The sequence below is a fragment of the Morus notabilis genome, unplaced genomic scaffold (assembly GCF_000414095.1).
Source record: "Morus notabilis unplaced genomic scaffold, ASM41409v2 Scaffold78, whole genome shotgun sequence".
In the NCBI taxonomy this organism is placed as follows: domain Eukaryota; kingdom Viridiplantae; phylum Streptophyta; class Magnoliopsida; order Rosales; family Moraceae; genus Morus; species Morus notabilis.
The window spans coordinates 1746959-1759495 of NW_010367622.1; the positions used below are offsets into that span (position 1 = coordinate 1746959).

General features: G+C 42.9%; 1 protein-coding gene across 1 annotated transcript in view; it reads right to left on the bottom strand.

The window, feature by feature from the left end:
- Positions 1–12537, bottom strand: part of LOC21410583 (probable protein S-acyltransferase 4) — a 28067-nt gene that overhangs the window by 11038 nt on the left and 4492 nt on the right. Inside the window, exons 3-4 of the mRNA XM_010113023.2 lie at positions 5282–5587; positions 3332–3553 (exon numbers count right to left, since the gene is read on the bottom strand). Of these exons, the coding sequence (XP_010111325.2) occupies positions 3332–3553; positions 5282–5587 (528 nt within the window). The remainder of the gene's footprint in view (positions 1–3331; positions 3554–5281; positions 5588–12537) is intronic.

A 12537-nucleotide genomic window follows, 5' to 3' on the forward strand; every position in this document is an offset into this window, starting at 1 on the left:
TTTGTCCCATCTTCAGGGGGAGACAACTAACCGTGAAGATGGTACTTGGTCTAAGTCGTTTGAGTTTTTTGAGCCACTTGATCTTCCATCTACCTCTCATTCCCCTTTAGCCATCACTCTGGTCATTCCATCAAGTCCTTCCCAAGAGCCCGAGTCTTCCAACACAGAAACTGCCGAGTCTTCCAACACAGAAACCGATCCTACTTGTCAACCCCAAGAGCCTGTGTCCAGTCAAGTTACTGAGGTTCATCCAAGATTTTCTCAGGTGTATACGAGAAGGGCAAAAGCCCCAAACCTGACACAAGTCCAAGAGATCAACCCGAGTCCTGAGAATAAAGGCATGGTGAGTACAGGTTCACTCCTAGGCACTGAGACAGTTGAAGCTTCAGCCAATGACTCTCATTTGCCCATTGCCATCAAGAAAAAATCCCGAGAATGCTCCAAGAGGCCACTTTACCCTCTTTCCCATTATGTCTCACCTAAATGCCTATCATCTTCCCACCAGAGGTTTATGGCTAGCCTAAACACAATCTCCACACCAAACACACTTTCAGAGGCATTATTGAAGGAGGAGTGGAGGAATGCTATGAGAGAGGAATTAGAGGCTCTGGAAAAGAATCAAACATGGGAGATAGTTGAGAGACCACAAGGAAAGAACATAGTTGATTGCAAGTGGGTATTTGCATTGAAGTATAAGGCTGATGGAACTCTTGAGAGATATAAAGCAAGGTTAGTTGCGAAAGGGTACACTCAGACTTATGGGGTAGATTATCAGGAGACATTCGCTCCGGTGGCAAAAATGAATACCGTGAGGACTTTAGTGTCATTAGCAGCCCACTTTGACTGGCCATTGCTACAATATGATGTGAAAAATGCCTTTCTCCATGGAGACTTGGATGAGGAGATATATATGAGCATTCCTCCAGGGTTTGAGGGGAATAAAACCAGTGACAAAGTTTGCAAGCTTAAAAAGGCTCTATATGGGCTGAAACAATCCCCTAGAGCATGGTTTGGCAGATTTGCTAAGGTAATGACAGATTCGGGTTATAGGCAAAGTCAAGGTGATCACACGTTGTTCTTCAAGCATTCGGCCTTAGGGGGAGTGATTGCCTTACTTGTGTATGTTGATGATATTATCGTGATTGGGAATGATGAGAAGGATAAAGGTGACTTGAAGAGAAGATTGAGTCAGGAATTCGAGATAAAGGAACTTGGGAAATTGAAGTATTTCCTAGGGATTGAGATGGCATACTCTAGACAAGGCATCTTTGTATCCCAACGGAAGTATGTGACTGATCTTTTGATAGAAACTGGAAAGGCTGAGTGCAAACCGACTGCCACTCGTATGGAATCAAACTAGAAATTAAGTGAAGCAAGAGAAAAACCACCAGTGGACAAGGGAATGTATCAAAGGCTAGTTGGGAGACTCATATATCTTACACACACTCGGCCGGATATAGCCTACTCAGTGAGTGTGATCAGCCAATTTATGCATGATCCGAGAGAGCCTCACCTTCAAGCTGCACATAGAATATTGCACTACTTGAAGGGCAGTCTCAGAAAAGGAATTTTGTTCAAAAAGAACTCTGCTTTGACGTTAGAAGCATATACAGATGCAGATTATGCAGGTTCTATAGTGGATAGAAGATCAACAACTGGCTATTGTACATTTCTTAGAGGAAATCTGATCACATGGAGGAGCAAAAAACATAATGTTGTGGCTAGATCATCTGCAGAGGCTGAATTTCGGGCTGTTGCTCAAGGGATGTGTGAATGATAAGGCCTTGGTGTTTGGGAACAAGTTCACGAAAGAGTAAATTCAAGAATCAAAAGAATCAAAGATGAATTAACGAGGGAACTATTGATTCAGGAATTCGAGATAAAGAAACTTGGGAAATTGAAGTATTTCCTAGGGATTGAGATGGCATACTCTAGACAAGGCATCTTTGTATCCCAACGGAAGTATGTGACTGATCTTTTGATAGAAACTGGAAAGGCTGAGTGCAAACCGACTGCCACTCGTATGGAATCAAACTAGAAATTAAGTGAAGCAAGAGAAAAACCACCAGTGGACAAGGGAATGTATCAAAGGCTAGTTGGGAGACTCATATATCTTACACACACTCGGCCGGATATAGCCTACTCAGTGAGTGTGATCAGCCAATTTATGCATGATCTGAGAGAGCCTCACCTTCAAGCTGCACATAATATTGCACTACTTGAAGGGCAGTCCCGGAAAAGGAATTTTGTTCAAAAAGAACTCTGCTTTGACGTTAGAAGCATATACAGATGTAGATTATGCAGGTTCTATAGTGGATAGAAGATCAACAACTGGCTATTGTACATTTCTTGGAGGAAATCTGATCACATGGAGGGGCAAAAAACAGAATGTTGTGGCTAGATCATCTGCAGAGGCTGAATTTCGGGCTGTTGCTCAAGGGATGTGTGAACTACTTTGGCTGAAAATTATTCTAGATGATTTGAGAGTCAAGTGGGAGGAACCTATGAAGCTTTACTGCGACAACAAGTCAGCAATCAACATCGCTCACAATACTATTCAACATGATAGGACAAAACATATTGAGATTGATAGGCATTTCATCAAAGAGAAGTTGGAAGAAGGACTCATATGTATGTCTTATGTTCCTTCGGGAAGTCAACTGGCTGATGTTTTAACAAAAGGATTAAGTGGATCTAATTTTCATGAGATTGTAACCGAGCTGGGAATGGAAGATATTCATTCCTCAGCTTGAGGGGGAGTGTCGAGAGGTATTTTAGGCAGGAAACTAATTAGGAAAAATTAGTTTTAACAATCCCTGATTTTCAGGGATTGTGGTAGATATTCTTTCCTATTTTCTCTCTATGTAAATTCTATAAATACCTAGCAATGTAATTATTCAATACACGGAAATACAAAGATATTTTCCAATCCCTAGTTTTCAACAAAATCATATCTAACTATAAGGGAAGGATTCAGGAAGGCAAAAGGCTTCACATGCATACAAAAGAACCGATCAGACTCCTAAACATGTCAAAAAAAATGGACATACATGTATATCCTCTTTCTTTCTTATCAAACGTTGCCCACAAAGCAAGTAGGCTTTACCAAATGGCCTCTACTCCCTCTACCTCCCTTTGAGGCTGAAATTCGGTCTTAAACCCAGACTGTGTACGTTGTAATTATACATTATCATACACAACAGCATACCAGTGTTTGGTTAATTATACAAAAGAAAAAAATTAATAGTAATAATAAGATCAAGGAACAAACCAAGCTTCAATGCGAAAAATTAAATTGCTTATGCACATTATGATTACGAAGGAAGGTCACCTGGTTTGTACATATCAGGTAGAGATGGAAGACTGTGAGACCTCCAACAAACCATACAGCTATGAAACAGTAGACTATAAGAAAATCAGAAAGGTATTCCGTTTTGATAGATTCCCAAACGTTCTTTTGTCCCTTTGCAATGTGGATCCAAGAAAACACAAAGACATATATGCACAGGATGGTTGATGTTGATATGAATGTGAAGAAGAACCGATAATTCCGCTGCAGCATAATCAATATGTCAGAGCACAATTCTTTTTGGTAATAAATTGAAAACAAACACCAAGGTGACATTTGGTTCATGAGTTCAGAACCATGGTTCATAATTTTGATTTTTCAAATTTAATTTTTTTGTGAGAGAAAAACACTGTAGCGAACCAAGAACCATGATCCAGAACCAGGCCAGAACCCTCGAAACAAACGGAGCACAAATGAACCATCATTTGCTATTTAACGTGGAGCATAATTATTTCTCAGACACACGTGGATCGAACCTAGAGGGTGAACCACTATGAATATTGTGTGTATTCTTGTTTGTTTTTCTTATGTGATTTTATTGCTCTCAGTAGTAAAGAATTAGGGTGTCTTATTCTTAATATTATGTAGTGGAAATAACTTTTTTGAATTCATAAGACGCAAGAGATTTTACCAATAAGTACAAGAAAATAATAGAGAAAGAGGACTAGAGGCCCTCCAGACCAAAGCAGAAATAACACAAAAACAAGAACTACATAAGTTAGCGCACTCTAAACTGATCAAAGATGGGTTAATCCTGAGATTCTGTGAATTTTTATTAGGTTAACTTTGTTGTGGGATTGCTAAAAGTCATACATTGTAAAATAAAACATAACCTAATATTTCTTTTGCAAAATTGCAACATATTTTGGGTTCTTATTAAAGAAAAGGATGTGCCTTGAAATTAAGAGGTATATAACAATTGTGTTACGCTAGCTAGCACAGAGGTGATGCACCCTGTTTGCTGCAACTACTGGATGACTTCCTTGCAGATGTGTGCAGTGCAACAACTTTGCATTTGTTGGTCAATAGAGTAGTTCAGTTTGCTGATCTCAAACTGACCAGCAAAAAAATTCAGCAAAGGAGAAATTTTGTTTCTTGAACAAGTTGCCTTGGTGTTCGAATTCCGAACATTGTTATAGTTTTCAAAATTTTGGCAACTTCACAATAAGCTAAATCTAATAATAGGTGCATACAAAGTAGAAACTTTCTAAAAGGAAGTCTCCATGTTATCTCCATGTCAAGTCACTACTTAGATGGCTCACTTAAGAGTTAAGGGTTAATGACTCGATTGCTCCAAGACTGTTGCTCCACAAAAGAGATTTCCCATTGAATCAACACTTTCATATGCAGATTTTTGTAATCTCACAATCAACAAGGGGATGATCAGAATCTGTAAATCTATCATGCTTCTGAACTATGAAAGGAAGAAGCACATCCTCCTAATAGGGACCCTAATTTTACACCACTCAAGATATCTTGCAGGTCAAAAATAAAATAGGAAGTCAAATCTTAGCACATAAACTATTTATAAAGCAAACTTTAGACTATCTCGCTGTGAACATGGTATTGATTCCAAAAATACGGCCATATGTGTCGAAGAAACAGACTGGCAACATTTGTAAAGGTTAAACTACTCAACAATAATACAAATTTTCTATTTAAGAGAACATAGTGGATGACTGATAGCCAATCCTTCTAAATAATTACACTTGAGTATCTAAAATCAATTTCATAATAATCTTAGTCTTGATTCTTTAATATATTCATTTGTGCCCAAAAGACAATTACTACATATGGTTTTGTGAAGAAAGACAGGCCTTCTCCTGTCTTTTGATAGACTTACTATCAGAAAGAAAAAACTGGAATGACATCTAATCTTAAATTCTGGCTTCTTGTGTAATTTAAAGTGGATAAATAAGTACACAAACTTACTATTCCGATGCATTGACCAACCCAAGGACAGTGATGATCAAATCTCTGAACGCAGTTGTTGCAGATGGAACAATGTGATGCCCTGGGAGGGCGATATAGTAAACAAGTGTCACAGTACTTTACTTTTATTGGATGACCATTAACAAGGACATCTTTTGTCCGGGGGAGTTTCAAATGAGGTGTTCTGCCATTAACCCATTCCATTGAAGGTGTAGGTACATCAGCTTCATCTGGTTCAAGAGGCTTTGTATTTCGAGGAACAATACCAGGATCTCTGCTTGATGTCAAGAAGAGGAATGTCAAGTCCTGCACAAGACTAAGTTGTTAGATTTATACTTCTGATAGACTCTGGCCCTTTCTTACAAAACAGAAACAAAAGATTGAACTGAGAGCTTTATTGAACTGAAAACTCAAGAAAGAGTACAAGTGATTTCTGGTAATTCGAGAGACTGGTCACTCTCCCCTACTTGGAGAGACTCTCCAAGACTTCCCCCACACAAATTCTAGTTACATCCTAACTACCTCTCAGCTACCTTCTTCCTTTTATTTTCCCCCAATTCCTCCTAACAACCTCCTAAAGTCCTTAGTAACTAACAACTTCCCCTCCTAACAACCAGAACCCCCTCTTCACAATAACAAAATATAGCCACCTCACCCAACCCTCTTATTCTTCCTAATGAACACTTGCCTAAGGCTTGTCAACTTCAAACTAGAAGAATCGAAAACTGGAAGCATAGAGATCCATGTTGGTCCCAGTATGGCAAGTAAATAAAAGCAGAAAGTTTGTGCCTCCGATAGTCTCATCAATAGACCTAGTAGATTTTTTCTCTCTAAGCTCCAGATTACCCTGAAAACACTTCACGCAGCCACTATCATCTTTCACATCTTGGTCAATTCTAAGAGGAGAGATACATTAAGTCCTATACAATTTACTTATTCACTTGCATGTTTGATGACATCTGGGAACTGCTGAGTTATGTTTGAGAGAAAACACATTGAGGTCTTGAAGGGTGTAGTAAAAAGAGAATCGTGCGGTCTGCAGTGAACAATTACACTACCTTCCCACATCATAGGCTATTAGAAATATCTTATACTCCACATAGTAGCTCTAGAGTCTAAACTAAAAAAAATTCCTTATGATTCCTTTAGGTCAGATTTAGAAGTTTTGTCATTCAATTGCTGGAACAGCAATAGCAACATTTTCTAGGGCATATAATAGTCCAAGTATGTAATAACGTCATGACAAGAAAATTTCAATGGCTTTCAGCAAAAAAATAAATAAATAAATCAATGGCCAAAAACATTTAAAACAGCTGGACAAGAAGATTAGCATAGTATCCAATTGCAAGGCTGGCTCAAGGTGACTCGAGGCGCTAAGCGAAATTATATAAAGAGACCTTTTAAAAAATTATATGCATTTTTATATTTAAAATATATTCTTTTGATTTCTAACTCCGCCTATGCGTTTGTATAGCCGGTCCCAAGCCCGGATAAAGGAGGAGGGTTGCGCTAGGTTGACGGCCAACGAAAAAATAAGTCACTCTCATGGATTTCACTTACATAAAATCTGTTGGGGTGTTCCCTACGTGCGACGCGCTATGCCGGGCCCCGGGTATAGTGTTAAATAGGCAAGGCGAGTCTTCGCACATTCATGGACGTGTGCGGGGGAAAAAGTGAGCCCATGCGCCATGTCAGGCCCCGGATATGGTGAAAAATATGCAAGGGGGGGTCCTTGCACATTCATGGACGTGTGCAAGGGGCAGAGCTAGCCCATGATAGAAAAATTCGTTTAGGTAGTTGGAATGTAGGTTCTTTAACTGGTAGATCTATGGAGTTAGTAGATGTTATGGTAAGAAGAAGAATTAACATTTGCTTACAGGAAACGAAGTAGACATGAGAGAAAGCAAAAGAAATTGGAAATTTAGGATACAAGTTATGGTCTACAAGTTGGGAAAGAAATCACAATGGAGTTGGTATTCTAGTGGACAAAACTGTGAAGGATGACGTAGTTGAGATTAAGCGAATAGGGGATAGAATTATGATGCTCAAATTGGTACTAGGAAATAAGTTCATCTATGTAATTAGTGCTTACGCTCCACAAATAGGATTGGATGAGGAAACTAAAGTCAAGTTCTTGGAAGACATGGATGACTTAGTGTGTCGTATAGGCAATGAGGATAGCATTTTCATTGGAGGAGATTTCAATGGACATGTTGGTAAGGATAGGGAAAACTTCGAAAGGATCCACGGTGGTTTTGGTTTTGGAGCTCGAAACGAAGAAGGAAAATCTATTTTGAAATTTGCATTGGGACATGATTTTATCATAACAAACACATTTTTCAAGAAAAGAGATTCTCACTTAATCACTTTTAAGAATGGGAGGAACTTGAGCCAGATAGATTATTTTCTCACAAGGTATAGAGAACGTTCTTTATGTAAGGATTGTAAAGTAATTCCTAGAGAAGTACTAGCAACCCAACATAGGTTAGTGATCTTAGATGTGAGCATTAAGCTTTGCTATAGAAGGACTAAGATAAACCATCTCCCACGAACTCGTTGGTGGAAAGCAATTGGCCTTTAAAGAGAAGTTGTTAGAGGAGGCTATTTGGTCATATATAGGTGATGCAAATACTACGTGAGATGCCATGGCCAGCTGCATTAGAAAAGTGGCAAATGAGGTACTATAGGAATCTAGAGGTAAAGGCCTCCTAGGGAATAGAGGTAAAAAAACCCCCTTGGGAAAGAAACCTGGTGGTGGAGTGAAGAAGTTCAAAAGGCTATTAAAACCAAGAGGGATTCATATAGAGATTTACCAAAGCGTAAGGATGTTGAAACTTTTAATAAGTACAAAGAAGCGAAGAAAGAAGCCAAGCGAGCAGTTGGTAAGGCTCGTTTTGTTAGGATTCCTCTAGTTTGAGATAGATGAGGGTAGTAGAACTACAGAAATAACGAGAATAAGGGAGTAATAACCAGAAAAGTGGTATGGTTCCTTTTATTGAATCAACAAGGAAGCACAATGCTGAAAAAACAACAAAAACCGGAAAGAGGGATGGAGGAGAGTTTGAGGACTCCTCCAGACCTCCACAAACTCAATTCCTTTCTAAATTCTCGATGCCCTCCTCTATGCAGCCTTAGGCTATTTATTCTAATTCCCCGTAACTAACCCTTTTCCCAATACCCATTCCTTACACAATACCCCATAACCGTATCCTAACAAACACCCCTCACCACTTGCCCTGGCCCTGTGGTAACCAAATTCCCAACCTGCCCTTGCTCATCCTTCTTCTTTCTTCTAGCGTAAACAAACCTGAGGGCTGGAGGTCTAACATTACCCCCCTTCTCAAGCTTGACCTTGTCCCCAAGGTCAAAGTCCGGAAATTGTTCAGCAAGGGTCACCAGCGGCTCCCAAGTAGCATCCGCAGGTGGTAACCCCTTCCATTGCACCAAAACCTCGTGCACTTGGTGTCCCCCGACGGCGACGGATCAAGAGTCCAAGATGGTGGCCGGTTGAACCAAGAGCTCTAACTCATCAGTCAACTGCTCAGGTAGGGGCAGACCGGTGAGTGTTATCCCTTAAAGGCTTTGAGCTGTGACACATGGACGACCGGGTGGATTTTGGAGCTGTCGGGCAAGTTGAGGTGATAAGCGACCGGCCCTACCTTAGCCAGAATGGTGAAAGGCCCATAAAAACGAGGACTAAGCTTTTCATTGACCTTCTGTGCCAAGGACTTCATGAAATAGGGGCGCAGCTTCAATAAAACCAAATCTCCCAGGGCGAATTCGACTTCTCAGCGATGACGGTCGGCAAACCGCTTCATGTGTTGTTGAGCCAAAAGAAGGTGATCCTTGAGGATGTCCATCATGTGATTGCGTTGCCGAGCTGCACTTCGACCTCATTGACGGCTGTCGAGCCTTCTGGGAAGCGGTATAGGGTGGGAGGATCTCGACCATACACTACTTGAAAAGGACAGCATTTAATGGAAGCATTATAAGTAGTATTGAATCAATACTCCGCCCAAGGTAAAAAGGAGAGCCACTGCCGCAGTTCGTCGCAGGCGAAACATCAAAGATACGTTTCCAAACAACGGTTCGTAACTTCGGTTTGGCCGTCTGTTTGGGGATGATAAGCAATGCTAAGCTACATCCGAGTGCCTTGGAGCTTGAACAACTCACGCTAGAAACGACTCATGAAAATAGAATTGCGGTCGTTGACGATGGAGCAGGGAAACCCATGCAAACGGACAATCTCCCGAACAAACAAGGCAACCACCTGTGTTGCCGTGTAAGGGTGGGCCAAGGGACAAAAATGCGCGTATTTGGATAGGTGACCGACTACGACCAAAATAGTGTCCATCCCTCGTGACTTTGGAAGGCCGCCGATAAAATCCATAGAAACATCCTCCCAAATCCACGCCGGGATAGGTAGCGGTTGCAATAACCCCGAGGGCGACAATGCTTCCGTTTTCGAGTGTTGACACGTCGTGCACTTGTCCACATATTCCTTTATATCTTTCTTCATTCCCTTCCAAAAGAAAACCGTTGATATTCGTTTATATGTCCGCAAAAAACCCGAGTGCCCCCTACCACCGAGTCATGGAAATCATGCAGAACACGGGTGATCCAAGCCGAAGTTGGGGGCAGAACCACGTGGTCCCGAAAATAAAGCAATCCCTGGCGAATCCCATATCCCTCCCAAAGTGGCTAACCCAGTTGCACGGCAGTAATGAGCATGGCACAATCCGGATCCGCTAGTTGGTCCTTCTTCAGCCCCTCGATGTCAAACTGATGAGGAATAGATATTGCCGTAAGGATGGCATCAGCTTCAGTTCCCCGCCGAGACAAAGCATCTACTGCCTTGTTTGTAGCACCCCATTTATACTGTACTTCGAAATCATACCCAAGCAATTTTGCTACCAGGCGTAACTGTTCTGGTGGAAGAACCCGCTGGTCAAGGAGAAATCGCAAACTCTGCTAGTCCGAGCGCACGACAAAGTGTTGCCCCAAAAGGTAGTGTCGCCATTCTGCACAGCTAACACAATAGCCAGAAGTTCGCGCTCATACATCGATGTCAACCGGGAAGTGGCCTAGAGAACCTTACTAAAATAGGCAACCGGTCGTCCCTCTTGCATTAGGACGGCACCAATCCCGCTTCCTGAGGCATCCGTCTCCACAACAAACAGCTTGGTAAAATCCGGCATGACTAACACTGGCAGTTCCATCATGGTTGTCTTCAATTGAAGAAAGGCTGCGTCTTCCAAGTCTCCACAGAAAACTCATAATGCCCCTCGTGAGTGCGAAACGCCATCTTTTCTACATCGCACTCCCGCACCTGTATTTGGTGATACCCGCCTTCAAGTCCAATTTAGAAAAGATTGTGGCTCCATGTAGCTCATCTAATAGCTCGTTGATGATTGGAATCGGGAATTCATCCGGGACCGTGAGTTGATTTAAAGCTCGGTAATCCACACAAAATCTCCAACTCCCGTCCTTTTTGACCAAAAGAACCGGGCTGGCATAGGGGCTGCTACTAGGTCTGATGATGCCGGAAGCCAGCATGTCCGAAACTAACTTTTCAATCTCCCCCTTCTGTATCTGCAGGTATCTATAAGGCCGAATATTGGGAGGAGTAGCACCCTCTCGCAAGATTATCCAATGATCCCTCGCCCGGCACGGTGGCAACCCTTTTGGGGTATTGAAGACATGGTGGAATTGCTAGATAATCCCATCAAACCCCGAAGGCAGGGTCTGCGTTTCCAATTCTAGCTTCTCCTCTTCTACTGAGCACAATTCCAAGAGTACTCCCACTTCCCTTGCTTGACAGAAACAAGTCAAGGAGTGGAAACTTACTGGCGAGTAGCTGAGGGAAGGATCCCTAGTCCATTGGACCCAATTGGTCCCCTACTGGAATTTCATCGTGAAATTTGCCTAATCCACCCATAACTCACCTAAAGTGCTTAACCACGTAACTCCCAACACTACTTCTGCGCTGCCCAGTTCGAACGGGAAAAAGTCCTCGACAACCCAATGCCCCCGTATAAGTACCCGCACCCCTCGGCACACCCCGCTCTGTTGAAAACCCATGTCATTGCCCACTTGTATTTTATGTTGTACAGATAAGTCTGAGGGTAGTGCCAGCGTTCGCACCAACTCTGCCGAGATGAAACTGTGGGAAGCCCCACTATCTACCAGCATGATGACTTCCCTGTCGCCGATGGTTCCCCGTAGCTTCATGGTCTTCGCGAAAGTGAATCCCCGGAGTGAATTCAGTGACAAATCCACGTTACATTCGGTGGTTTCTTCCTGCATGGCCGCCATTTCAGCCGTCTCCTCCTAAGGGTCCTCTCTGTCGGTGTCTTCCCCGGTGATGAGAAGGACTTGGAGCTGTCAGAGCTTGTAGTGGTGCCCCGGGCTAAACCTTTCATCGCACCTAAAACATAACCCACGCGCCCGTTTCTGTTGTATCTCCTCATACGAGAGCCGTCAGAAAGCCGATCCGCCGCTTGCCGCCATACCGCCAGCCACCCCAGGTGCGTCTCGGTGTTTCTGTGCTATTGTGGAGTCTCACGGTGCTTGGGATCAAAGGGAACCCTCTGGAAACTCAGAAGCTAGGGTTGGTGTTATAACCCGGTTTACTCAAATACTCCACACAGTTGCTCCGACCCGCCCGACCCCTCTGTCCCGATCCACCGCCTCCAGCCTGTCTTCCACTTGTTGGGCTAAGTACATGGTCTCAGGCAAACTATTGGGCCTATGCATTTTTACTTCAGCCCGAATGTCCTCTCTCAGTCCATTAAGGAAGGCACTCTTGTATACCTTATCGGGAATTCCGCTCAAGGAAGCCGCCAATGACTCAAACATTTCTCAATACTCCGCCACCGTCCCACCTTGCCGGAGAGCCATCAGTCTCTCTGTGGGATCTCCCTCCCATGACAGGCTGAACCACTAAAGGATGGATGCCCGTAACTCCTGCCAATCTTCAAATGGTTCCTGCGAACCAAGCCATTGATACCAACTCAGGGCTCACCCTTCCATGCATACGGAAGCAACCAAAACCTTTTCGTCATCATCCACATCATTGACGGCGAAGTAATGCTCGGCCCGGAAAACCCACCCATGTGGGTCTTCCCCGTGGAACAACGGAAGTTCCATCTTCTTTCCCCGGTGTTCCCCGCGATTTCGCACTCTCTCCAACGACCTATAGCGGAGATGTCCATTTCTTCCTCTTGCTGGTTCCCTCCTCGGCGAACTGAACTCGC